Consider the following 14426-nt stretch of genomic DNA (forward strand, 5'->3'; position numbering starts at 1 on the left):
GCTTCAAACCAACAATCTCCGTGGGATTCGACCCTTACTCACGTGAGGTATTACTTGGACGACCCAATGCACTTGCTGGTTAGTTATGCGAAATTACATTGTGAAGTAATTTTCGTGCACCAGTTACATTTAATGAACTTAAGATATTTGAATCTAATGGAAACAGAAGGAGAGTCTCCAAAAATAAAGTTCTGAAGGTGTATTATGAGAATTCAACGATCAATTCCTTGGAGCAGTGAAAAAAAAATCCTGGAAAGATTGAAAAATTCTAAAGCTATAAAGCTCTAGGAATCAATGACTAGAGCCCAGTTATGTGCCTGTGATATTTATGTTTCAATGAGAGACTTACGCAAGTAAATCCGAGGGGTGCCTCATCACCCGATAACTTGGGCCAACTAGCTCGAGATTATCACTTGAAATCCCAAGAGTTGCCTTGAAACAAAACATTTAGAATCTAAAAAGGCTTTGAGCGTCAATGTCTGGATCAACCATTTTCTAGTTATGTGCTTGTGGTGTTGATTGTGTCAAGGAAAAGCTTGGGTAATTAAGTCTGAGGGGTGCTTTATCACCTGGTAACTTAGGCCAACTAGCTCAGAATTATTGATTGAAAGTCCATTAAGAGCTGCCTTGTGACAAATCACTTAGAGTCAAAAACCACAATTATTGTTTCCTAAATAAGTTTACGAAGTAACTGCTTTCAAGTCATACAAGCCCAAAAGGATTCTTATAATACAATTTGGAAAGTTTTGAAAAATTCTCAAATCTTAAGAATACAAGATTCATCAAGAATAGAGAAGCCCGAATGTAATCACTAGGTTTATCATAAACTCCATTTCTATTTTGAACTTAGGTTTATAAACTTTTCAACTCTTTTCATTAAGTTAACTTCTATTTACTTTTATTTTTGCTTGAGGACAAGCAAAATTTTAAATTTAGTGTTGTGATGCATAGGCATCTTTAGTAGTTTTTAAGTTTCGCTTTCATTAGTTTTCCTAGGTTTTAATCAAAATTCTTATGTTTTCTAGTGAAGTTATAAAACTAATAAATTATTTGGAGTTTTTTTAGTATTATTGTGATTTCAGGAGTTTTTATTCTCAAAGTAATCAAGGATTAAAGCATTTTGAACAAGGAAACACAAGTACAGTCCAAGAAAGGCCCAATTAAAATCCCAAACAACAAAACTGGGTGACCAAACCATCACAATGGGTGCCCAACCATCGGTGCCCAGCGCCCCTCATCGATGCCCAATGCCCAGTCACTAACGCCCAGCGCTCCTTGGCCCCTGGAGGCACAAATGGAACAACGTCCAAATTCTAGAAGCAACGCCTGGTGCTCCAAACTTTAAAACTCCCAAGATGAAACATTTGCCAAGGCCCAAATCCAATAATGCACCCCTGGGAAGCCTTAATCTCTTCTTAGGATTCAAGATTCAAGTGATTAGTTAGCATTTAACTCTTTGTAGAAAGATAAAATTTGGTTGTTAGGATTTATTTCTATATTAGATTTGAATTATTGTTAATATTTTATTTGAATTCAAGTAGGTAGTTATCTTATCATTCCTAAAAATAAGATTAGGGTTAGTTTTAATTTGAATTTTAAATATAACTTAGGATATAAATAAGTGAACAAGATTCACAAGAGAGAAAATCTGGTGGGATCCAGAATCCACATATGTATATCTCTCATCTCTTTAGTTTTTTTCATTATCATGAGTAACTAAACCTCCATTGTTGAAGGTTATGAGCTCTGTTTGGTTTATGGATTTATAATGTGACTATTTTCTTTATTTTAATTCATTTTTTTCTACTTTTTCAAGATTAGGTTTCGTTCTTCATCACTAATGGTTAGAAGTATTGAAAAATATTCTAATTTTGTCTTAGATTCTGTTATTACTTTGGAAAAATTAATTTCAGAATTAGCTTGAAACTTATCTCATAATCTCAATTATTTAGAACTAGTCTTGAATGCGTGATATATAATCTAATTTAGTCTCTTCTAGAACCTAATCAACGATTAATTCCTTGATCAATTAATTATGTCAAAAGGTTAAGTTCAAATTCTTATTTATAAGCCACACAATTCTTAAGAACCCAAAAATAATCTGATTATATGTCACGTATCACATTAAATCCGGATAATTAAAGAATTATGAGAAAAAGATTTCAATATTTAATTCCAATGATGTAACTTTTCCAAGATTCAAAGAGATTCAATTTAAATTAGGGTTATTTTTTAATATACACTAATACTTAGGATGAAGAACGAAACCAATTCTTGAATATAAATGAATGCATTAATCAAAAGCAGAAGAACAAACAGTTGTTAATTCATCAAAATAAACAGAGGTCCTAACCTTAACAATGGAGGTTTAGTGGCTCATGGTGCAGAGAGAATCTTAAAGTGTAAAAGTGTGTAAAACTGAAAAGTGAGAAAGTCGGAGAAGAGAAGAAGGGTTTCTAATCTTCCCTTTTATATCAAATCTTAAATTATTCAAACTCAAATTAAACAAAACCTAACCATATCTTTTCTATTTATATATTTAAATTTAAACCAAATAAAATCTTTCATGTGATTCCAATTCGGATGTGATCCCCACTCCTTGTAGCGCTAAACACCTGTGATGTGGCATTAAGCGCCACAACGCCTGAGAGCAAAGGCTTGAAATTCTTGCTCCAGCGCAAAACACCGGTGATATGGTGTTTAGCGACAATAAGGTAGAGAGGAATGTGATGTTGGACGCAGTTTGACGCTCGACGCCAATGTCACGGTGTTTAGCTCCATGATTCCAGAGAGCAAACATGGACTCTTATATATCGTTGGAAAGCTTTGAAAGTTGGCTCTTTAATGCCACTAGAACTGTATCATTTGGACCTCTGTAACTCAAGTTATGCTCGTTGGAGTGCGAAGAGGTTAGGGTTGATAACATCCATGAATTCTCTTTGCATTTATCTTCAATTCTTGGTTACTCCTTGTGCTTTTGCTTCTCTTTTCCTAAAATTTCCCTAAGTCGTAAATTTTCTATAAGAAATGCCCATAAAAAATACTTAAGATGCTCATGCATCACAAGAATGGTGGTTAATCCTACTTGTTCGTGGTTTCTTTCGTGTGCAAAATGAGGCAACACTCTCTGTTAGAATGAGATGGCATTTTAATCCGTTGTCTTGGCACGATTGTACCTCTAGGAGAAGGTGAGATGACACACTCCATTCAGATAATGGTTCCATAACTTGTTGATTTTTCTTCTGGGGATGTGCACTGAGAGACCGATCCATGAGATGTCAAGCAGATTTAGTGTCGGGTTTGGCAGTATAACCGACATGTGAGCTCATGGTCATAAGGCAGGCATGCATCATGTGCATCTATCTGTTATTGTTTGGGTTTGCATATTGTACTTGGATTGTCTATGTAAATAACTCTATTTAACTGCTAATTACCATATTTATTGTATTTGCCTTTGTTTGTGTTTGAATCTTACTACTTATGATTGCTACTACTAAACTGATTACTAAATATTGATAAAATGTGATACTAGAAAGAAAGATGCTGAGATGTGTTGTGAAGCTAGGCTTGAACCTTGTGTGCTTGGAGTTTAGGATTACCTAGCGAGTTCAAGTAGTTTTACATAGTCTCTATCTGGAACTATTACTCTACTGAAAACCTTTGGATCCTCACCTGTTGTGGAATTTGTTTATTTTCAGATACAAGACATGGCGCACCTCGTTGAGCGTGCTGGATATCTCATTGGAAAGCAAAACCTCTTTTGGGATTGTATTTTGTATTTTATATTTTTGTAATTAGTATATATTTATTCTCCACTTTTAAATATGTATTGTATATCCCTCTTAGAGATTTTATTTTGGAGCAATATGATTGTCTTTTGGGTATACTTCTGTTTGTAATATTTTTTTGCCGATCATTTCTTCGCAGATCGAGACTAATACTTGTTATGTATCTTTTTTCAAATCCGATGTGAGTGTGTGTGTAATCGATGCTTTCTATCTTTAACATTTCGAGTGCAATGCAATTGTCATTTTGTTATTCTTTTTTCACAAGCTCCGAGCTATATTACTATCTTTGGAATATATGTATGTATTTTACTTTTAGGTGTCGTAATATCTCACCACTTCTGATTTATGACTATAACGTAAGGATTTATGTGGTAGGGTATTACAAAGCTCATTGGACATCATGTAGATTTAGCCATTTTGGTTTCATTTATATTTAATTCTTTATTCATTTATGTCTTACTACTCTAGACATTAAATTGATCAATAATATGATGCTCATTTAGAGATGTATTGTATGCCTATGCCTTACCCTTATTTCTGATATATTGTTGTGCTTCATATGTATATCTTATCTATATGAAGTGTCATGTTATCCTCACCTCTGATTTTGTTTCGGGGTTTTATCGTGTCTATTATAGGAACTGACAACATAACTTGAGTTATAATTGGTTAATTTGGTTTTTGATATGGTACTTTGATTTTTTTTGAAAAACCATTACCTTAGGCGGCTAATTTTTTTTTATATTGGGTTATTATTGGTGTTTTTCATTAATATTATGATGTTTTGGTGTAATACAGTGATATGGGATAAAAAGAAATTGTGAGTAACGATTTCAAATAAGATAAAAAATTAAAAAAAGTTAACAATAATCGTGAGTTACGATTTCAGATAAGACAAAAAAAAATAAGAAATAGTGAGTCAATATTTTAATTTTTTAATTTAAAAAAATTGTGATTTATAAAATCGTGAATAACGATTTCTTGTTATGTAAATCGTAAGTAACGATTTACATTATACATCACGCTTGTAAAATACACCCTATTATAGGAACCGACAACATAACTTGACTTATAATTGGATAATTTGGTTTTTGATATGGTACTTTGATTTTTTTGAAAAACAATTACCTTAGGTGGCTAATTTTTTTTTATATTGGGTTGTTATTGGTGTTTTTCATTAATATTATGATATTTTGGTGTAATACAGTGATATGAGATAAAAAGAAATTGTGAGTAACGATTTCAAATAAGACAAAAAATTAAAAAAAGTTAACAGAAATCGTGAGTTACGATTTCATATAAGACAAAAAAAATAAGAAATCTTGAGTCACAATTTGAATTTTTTAATTTAAAAAAATTGGGATTTATGAAATCGTGAATAACGATTTCTTTTGTTATATAAATCGTAAGTAACGATTTACATTATACATAACACTTGTAAAATACACCCATTTCAACTCATATCCGTTGTCTTGGCACGATTGTACCTCTAGGAGAAGGTGAAACGACACACTCTGTTGAGATAATGGTTCCATAACTTATTGATTTTTCTTCTGGGGATGTGCACCGAGAGACCGATCCATGATATGTCAAGCAGATTTAGTGTCGGGTTTGGCAGTATAACCGACACGTGAGCTTATGGTCATAAGGCAGGCATGCATCATGTGCATCTATCTGTTATTGTTTGGGTTTGCATATTATACTTGTATTGTCTATGTGAATAACTCTATTTAACTACTAATTGCCATATTTATTGTATTTGCCTTTGTTTCTGTTTGAATCTTACTACTTATGATTGCTACTACTAAACCGATTACTAAATATTGATCAACTGTGATACTAGAAAGAAAGATGCTTAGATGTGTTATGAAGAACGGAGATTAAGAACCACCGATATAGTTGAGAACTTAGCATATTTACCTAGTTTGGTTTAGTAAAAATCTAGGCTTGAACCTTGTGTGTTTGGAGTTTAGGATTAATAGCGAGTTCAAGTAGTTTTACATAGTCTCTATCTGGAACTATTACTCTACTGAAAACCTTCGGATTCTCACCCATTGTGAAATTTGTTTATTTTCAGATACAAGACGTAGCGCACCTCGTTGAGCGTGCTAGATATCTCATTGAAAAGCAAAACCTCTTTTGCGATAGTATTTTGTATTTTGTATTTTTGTAATTAGTATATATTTATTCTTCACTTTTAAATATGTATTGTATATCCCTCTTAGAGATTTTATTTTGGAGAAATATGATTGTCTTTTGGGTATACTTCTGTTTGTAATATTTTTTAGCCTGTCATTTCTTCGCAGATCGAGACTAATACTTGTTATGTATCTTTTTCCAAATCCGATGTGAGTGTGTGTGTAATCAATGCTTTCTATCTTTAACATTTTGAGTGCAATTCGATTGTCATTTTGGTATTCTTTTTTCATAAGCTCCTAGCTATATTACTATCTTTGGAATATATGTATGTATTTTACTTTTAGGTGTCGTAATGTCTCACCACTTCTGATTTATGACTATAACGTAAGGATTTATGTGGTAGGGTATTACAAAGCTCATTTGACATCATGTAGATTTATCCATTTTGGTTTCATTTGTATTCAATTCTTTATTCATTTATGTCTTACTACTTTGGACATTGAATTGATCAATAATATGATGCTCATTTAGAGATGTATTATATGCCTATGCCTTACCCTTATTTCTGATATACTGTTGTGCTTCATATGTATATCTTATCTATATAAAGTGTCATGTTATCCTCACCTCTGATTTTGTTTCGGAGTTTATCGTGTCTATTATAGGAACTGACAACATAACTTGAGTTATAATTGGTTAATTTGGTTTTTGATATGGTACTTCAATTTTTTTGAAAAACCATTACCTTAGGCGGCTAATTTTTTTATATTGGGTTGTTATTGGTGTTTTTCATTAATATTATGATGTTTTGGTGTAATACAGTGATATGGGATAAAAGGAAATTGTGAGTAACGATTTCAAATAAGACAAAAAATTAAAAAAAGTTAACAGAAATCGTGAGTTACGATTTCAGATAAGACAAAAAAAATAAGAAATCTTGAGTCACTATTTTAATTTTTTAATTTAAAAAAATTGTGATTTATGAAATCATGAATAACAATTTTTTTTTGTTATGTAAATCGTAAGTAACGATTTACATTATACATCACACTTGTAAAATACACCTTATTATAGGAACTGACAACATAACTTGAGTTATAATTGGATAATTTGGTTTTGATATGGTACTTCGATTTTTTTTTGAAAAACCATTACCTTAGGCGGCTAATTTTTTTATATTGGGTTGTTATTGGTGTATTGCATTAATATTATGATGTTTTGGTGTAATACAGTGATATGATAAAAAGAAATTGTGAGTAACGATTTCAAATAAGACAAAAAATTTAAAAAAAAAAGTTAACAGAAATTGTGAGTTACGATTTCAGATAAGACAAAAAAAAAGAAATCGTGAGTCACGATTTTAATTTTTTAATTTAAAAAAATTGTGATTTATGAAATCGTGAATAACTATTTCTTTTGTTATGTAAATCGTTAGTAACGATTTACATTATACACCACACTTGTAAAATACACCCATTTCAACTCATATCCGTTGTCTTGTTACGATTGTACCTCTAGGAGAAGGTGAGGCGACACACTCCGTTGAGATAATAGTTCCATAACTTGTTGATTTTTCTTCTGGGGATGTGCACCGAGAGACCGATCCATGAGATGTCAAGAAGATTTAATGTCGGGTTTGGCAGTATAAGTGACACGTGAGCACATGGTCATAAGGCAGGCATGCATCATGTGCATCTATCTGTTATTGTTTGGGTTTGCATATTGTACTTGGATTGTCTATGTGAATAACTCTATTTAACTCTATTTAACTGCTAATTGCCATATTTATTGTATTTGCCTTTGTTTCTGTTTGAATCTTACTACTTATGATTGCTACTACTAAACGGATTACTAAATATTGATCAACTGCGATACTAGAAAGAAAGATGCTGAGATGTGTTGTGAAGAACAGAGATTAAGAACCACCGATATAGTTGAGAACTTAGCATATTTACCTAGTTTGGTTTAGTAAAAATCTAGGCTTGAACCTTGTGTGTTTAGAGTTTAGGATTACCTAGCGAGTTCAAGTAGTTTTACATAGTCTCTATCTGGAACTATTACTCTATTGAAAACCTTCGGGTTCTCACCCATTGTGGAGTTTGTTTATTTTCAGATACAAGACGTGGTGCACCTCGTTGAGCGTGCTGGATATCTCATTGGAAAGCAAAAACTCTTTTGGGATTGTATTTTGTATTTTGTATTTTGTATTTTTGTAATTAGTATATATTTATTCTCCACTTTTAAATATGTATTGTATATCCCTCTTAGAGATTTTATTTTGGAGAAATATGATTGTCTTTTGGGTATACTTCTGTTTGTAATATTTTTTAGTCGGTCATTTCTTCGCAGATCGAGACTAATACTTGTTATGTATCTTTTTCCAAATCCGATGTGAGTGTGTGTGTAATCGATGCTTTCTATCTTTAACATTTCGTGTGCAATGCGATTGTCGTTTTGTTATTCTTTTTTCACAAGCTCCTAGCTATATTACTATCTTGAGAATATATGTATGTATTTTTCTTTTAGGTGTTGTAATGCCTCACCACTTCTGATTTATGACTATAACGTAAGGATTTATGTGGTAGGGTATTACAAAGCAAGGTTGCAAGAACCGGACCGGTCAATAAACCGGTGAGGTCACTGGTTTAATGGTTCACTGGTTCGACCGGGGTTCAACTGGTTTAATTAAATATTAAACAAAATTATTAAAAAACTTAAAATAATCTTAAGTATATAAATTCAATAATTTCTAACTTAATAAAATTTAATATTTCACATAATAAATTATCCATTTCTTAATATTAGAGGTTCACAAATAACTTCAAACATCAAAGTTTATAACTAAACAAAAAATAAAACATACATAATGACAAACCCCTAATGTTCTACATTCAAAAGATACAATTACTAGCAAGTTTTCAACTAATCAAAGGTGCAACTCATCAAAAATTATAATTATCATTAAGTGTTCCAACATCTCCATCATAAACAGGTAATCCAAAGCCACCATCATCAGAAGTACCACCAAAAGAAGTTGTATTTGAAGAATCAGCAACATTAGGGAAATCCACACCAAGTTCCACATCTCCTCCATCTAATAAAATAAAATAGAAAACCAAGAAAAAATTAAAGTTAGAACTTTACATCAGATATTGAGAGGAAATGAAACAAGTTTTGCTATTTCAATAACCTGTAGGATATGAAGGCATAGCATTATCCGTATAAATTAAATTTTCAACGCCTTCGATGTCTCCATTAGTAAATTCAGGATCTTCTTCATCCGGCATTACCCAAAAATCTACTGTGTCAATGCTTTGAATGTCAATTGGATCATAATTCTTCTTCTTGCGATGCATTCTAGATTGAAGAAGTAGATTATAAGTGACATAAACAATGTCAGTTAGCCTTTGATGCTCTAATCGGTTCCTCCTCTTTGAATGGATTTGTTCAAAGAGGCTCCAGTTCCTCTCGCAGCCGGATGATGAAGATGTTTGATGAAGAAGACGAACTGCCATTTTTTGCAAGTTAGGAGCACTCCCACCGTGTAGCCTCCACCATTCACCTACCAGAATATGAAATTCAACCATCAATTCTCATTCAATATTTAAAAAATATTCAAAGTAAATTGAACATAGAAATATAAATACTTACCAGGTTCAAGTCTCTTAATTGCTTTCAATGCACTTTCCCTTCCAAAACTTCCTTTTCGATCTCGATACAATTGTATCTCTTGCATTGCGGCAACCGAGTCATCGCAAAGAGTTTCAATATCAAATAAATCAAGCAAAGACCTCAAGATATTTGCCTTTTCAACAAACCCCTCGCTATAGAAGTAATCTGGATTCAAAAAGTATGCTGCTGCATGGAGGTCACGCTTCAAATGCTTATCCCACCGCATTTTCAAGATACTTGTATAAGGTGTGTATGCAGATTTCCTATTTCTAAACATTGTCTTGATATTAATTTTGGCTCTTTGCATGCCCGCATACACGATACCCAGAGAAGGTTTCTCATCAGCATCCACAAGCCTCAATAACTTAATTAGAGGACCAACAAGCATAACAGTAGTAAAACAATCCTCCCAAAACTTACTATCCAAGATAATTGAACTAACCATCTTCCCATTGACACTCTTGGATAATTTATAAGAAGTGAAATATTTGTCAATCACCAATGCTTGCAAGTCTTGTTTATGATCATATATACTTTTCAAAGTAATGAAAACAGTAGCAAAACGTGTTACTCCTGGTCGAACAATTTCTTTCCACTCTTTTATTTTTCTAAGCCATGACAAGAAAATCATATGATTGTAAACAAAGACAGTCACTTTTGAAGCACGAGAGGCAAGGTCAGCTATGTGAGGAAGACTTGCTATGTTTTTCAAGATAAGATTGATGCAATGAGCAGCACAAGGAGACCAAAAAATGTTTGGATACTTTTCATGAATGAGTTTCCCAGCAGATACATAATTCGCAGCATTATCAGTAACCACATGCACAATGTTACTAGACCCAACCCACTCAATAACCTCAGCAAACAGTTTAAACAAGGTATCGGCAGTTTTTATCATATCAGAAGCATCAACAGACTTAACAAATGACATACCAGCAGGACAATAAACTAGAAAATTAATTAACGTACGTTGCCTTTGATCAGTCCAGCCATCTGCCATCAGTGTACAACCAGTCCTTTTCCACGAGCTCCTATAACCTTCAACAAGCAACTGACACTCCTTCTTAAGATCGGCCAGCAAATGAACTCTCATTTCGTCATACGACGGTCCCTTGAAACCAGGTCCAATCGTAGCAACGCCGTCCAAGGCAGGTTGAAAGTAAGGCGATTGAATTGCATTGAATGGAATCCGTGCATCAATGATCCATCTTGCAAGCCCCAACTTAACCTTGTGTTTAACTTGTTTACTGGCCAAGACACTTTTCAAAGCTGGTTGAGAGCCTGGCGTAGTCCTTTCCTTAAAATAACTTCCAATTGGAGTAGCAGCAATCGCTCTTCTCTTTCCTTTGTCTCCCATTGTTGCAGGAGCCGGAGGTTGTACAGGATTAGGCGCTTCACCCTCTTCTTCCGCTTCTCTTTCACTTTTCACATCATAACAATCAGATGTAAATTTTCTTTTTTCTGCCTTATTTTTTTGTTTTCCTCCAAAAGCCTTTTGAATTGAAGCTCAACATCTTCAGTTACTTTGTTACAAACTTTAATTTGTCCAGAAATTTTTGCAAGATGATATTTCATTCTATATATCCCCCCTCCATTGTAAGTATTCAAGCAGAAAATACATGTATATTGAGCCTTGTTATTTTTGTCATACTTCACTGTAAAATACTGCCAAGCTGGATCAGATTTACCTCTAGATGAACCAATTTGAGAATTTTGAGCAGCATTATCTTGTGGCTGTGAGTTACTTTGTGATTGTTCCATCTATAACAATCAGAAAATCAAAGACAAGAAATCAACTTCAAAAAACCATGAAAATAATGAAGCAGCAAACAGAACAGGCAGCATAGAAAATCAAAAACTATTTCCAGCAAACAGAACAGGCATCATAGATCAACTTCATGCAGCTTGACAGTCACAGAAATCAACTGAGAATCAAAAACTATTTCCAGCAAACAGAACAGGCAGCATAGATCAACTTCATGCAGCTTGACAGTCACAGAAATCAACTGATTCAGGTAAAATAAAAATTTAAAACTATTTCCATTCAGAAGCAACAAAAATATTCATGAACCAGCAAACAGAAGCAGCAAATAGAACAGGCAGCATAGAGAATCAAAAACAAAAATTAAGATCAGAACATATTCATGAAGCAGCAAAAACAGATTGAAGATTCATGAAGCAGCAAAAACAGAGAATCAAAAACAGATTCATGCAGCAGCAAACAGAAGCAACAAAACTGGATTGAAAAACTGGTTCGAGACTCAACACGACTTGAAAAACAGATTGAACCTGAAGCATATTTAACTGGATTCATATATTATTTTTTTTTTAACTCAGATGCCCTGTTATTTTTTTTTTTTCAAACAGAACAGGCGAGCTCACAATCAGTGGGAAGCATGTTCAAAATCAAGAAGACAAGAAAATCAGTCTTACTGGCGAATGAGAGGCGGGCTCGGCGAGCTCTTCGAGGTTCGGCGACGAGGAGGCGGGCTCAACGCGGTGGTGGTCGCGGCTGCTGTGCAGTGGTTTGGGTGGCGAATGAGGAGCGCTTCTGGGTGGCGAATGAGGAGCGCTGCTGGGTGGCGACTGGCGAATGAGGAGCGCTCTGGAATCTGGAGCTTGGTGGGCGACTGGGCGGTGGCAATGGTGGCCTTGGTGAATGGTGGGTGAGGGGGGAAGAAAGGGGAGGCTGGGAGCTTGGGTGATTGGTGGCTGATTAGTGATTAGGGTTAGGTTAACGCGTACGCCAGTTTCTTTCTTTTTTTTTTTTTTTTAGCCAAAACGACGTCATTTGGCTTCTGAATTTCCAAACCATTGAACCGCCAAAAAATTGAACGGTTCTTCCGGTTCGCCGGTTAACTGTCGGTTCGACCGATTTTTTAACCGGTTCTTTGCCATTCGGTTTTTTAGGTTATCCGGACCGACTAAGTGACCGGTTTCCAGTTTTCAGAACCATGTTACAAAGCTCATTTGACATCATGTAGATTTAGCCATTTTGGTTTCATTTGTATTCAATTCTTTATTCATTTATGTCTTACTACTCTAGACATTGAATTCATCAATAACATGATGCTCATTTAGAGATGTATTGTATGCCTATCCCTTACCCTTATTTCTACTGTTGTGCTTCATATGTATATCTTATCTATATGAAGTGTCATGTTATCCTCACCTCTGATTTTGTTTCGGAGTTTATCGTGTCTATTATAGGAACTGACAATATAACTTGAGTTATAATTGGTTAATTTGGTTTTTGATAAGGTACTTCGATTTTTTTGAAAAACCATTACCTTAGGCGGCTAATTTTTTTTATATTGGGTTGTTATTGGTGTTTTTCATTAATACTATGATGTTTTGGTGTAATACAGTGATATGGGATAAAAAAAATTGTGAATAACGATTTCAAATAAGATAAAAAATTAAAAAAAGTTAACAGAAATCGTGAATAACGATTTCTTTTGTTATGTAAATCATAAGTAACGATTTACATTATACATCACACTTGTAAAATACACCCATTTCAACTCATATCAACATATTACACCATTTCATCCATCATATAAAAAATAATTAACTCACCTTAGGCTCTTATACTCTTAATCATTTGATATGCATCTCTCAAAATCATTGAAAAAATTTTAAAGTTTATTTTCTCATCACATAAAAAAAAAAGATTATTAACTTTACTGCATCTCCGATTAAATTTTGATGATTAACAAGCACAAATATAATTTAATAATTTTATTAATTATTATTTAACATTTACTCAAGTGTATAATATGCTAAAAAAAATTTCTTTAATTAATATAAAAAAAACTAGGTGAAATGTAAACTTGAGAAAGCCTTCACGTAAAATACAATATCTTAAAAACCAAGTCTATGTCAACAGACTACGTCAGAAGTATATTACAATATGACAGCAAACTTGAAACTTCAGAAGTACAACGTCATTGTTCGATATGCAAAAAGCTAAAATACATAAGTGCTTACTTTATAATGCTCCCTAACAAATCATGTGTTTTAACTCTTAATATTTAGAAAATGAGCAGGTTCAACAAATAAACCTAGGAATGGCAAAACTTTCCGAGACGCAATGATTCTTACGAGGACTGTCCCGAATGGGAATTTAATAGTGGGAAATTTTTTTGCAGGGATGGGGATAGACGACCAAATTCTCCCGAGGCAGGCGCGGGGACTCGAGCGGAGATCCCCTCCCCATCCCCGCTAATCCCCGAAACCCAAAACATATATATATAAACCCAAAACTCATAATCTTCAATTCAAAGATCTCTAACGTTGTCCATACTCCATCCAACCTCTCTGCAGCCACCCCCTCGCCACTCTCCCTTCTCACCGCATCGTCACACATCACCGTGCCATTACCCTCACCACGTCGTGCTCTCTATTTGCGGCGTTCCTTTCCGTAACTCTGTCGTCGTGTCCATTCTCCCCTCTGTTGCTGCGTCTCCCACCTCGTCTACTGTTCTGTCCTCTGGTTCGCTGTTACGTCCCTCCACTGCGTCATTTCGAAAGAAGTTACCATCTTGTTGTTTAGACTTTTTTTTTATAAAATCTTGCTATTTTTGTATAGGATGGATACTTGCAGCTCTATTCATATGGAAATTAATAATTAGTTAGAACTATCAGATACATGGGGAATGAAGTCTCCACGAAAAATGGAGCCCTGTGAAAAATGAAAATGGGGAGCAATATTCTCCCACAGCGGAGAACGGAGATATAGATGGAGAGCAAATCTAGAGGCGGGGATGAGAAGCAGGGAAGCATCCCCCGCCTCACCCCATTGACATCTCTAAATAAACCGTTTTG

At 34.1% G+C, this 14426-nt stretch overlaps 1 protein-coding gene across 1 annotated transcript; it reads right to left on the bottom strand.

The window, feature by feature from the left end:
• Positions 8870-11165, bottom strand: LOC107605408. Its single transcript, XM_021108960.1, has 3 exons — positions 9579-11165; positions 9118-9489; positions 8870-9021 (listed from the first exon to the last, which is right to left on the bottom strand). Exons 1-3 carry the CDS (start codon positions 10954-10956, stop codon positions 8870-8872), a joined length of 1902 nt encoding a protein of 633 aa, XP_020964619.1. The 5' UTR covers positions 10957-11165.

This window comes from Arachis ipaensis, chromosome B01, assembly GCF_000816755.2.
Source record: "Arachis ipaensis cultivar K30076 chromosome B01, Araip1.1, whole genome shotgun sequence".
In the NCBI taxonomy this organism is placed as follows: domain Eukaryota; kingdom Viridiplantae; phylum Streptophyta; class Magnoliopsida; order Fabales; family Fabaceae; genus Arachis; species Arachis ipaensis.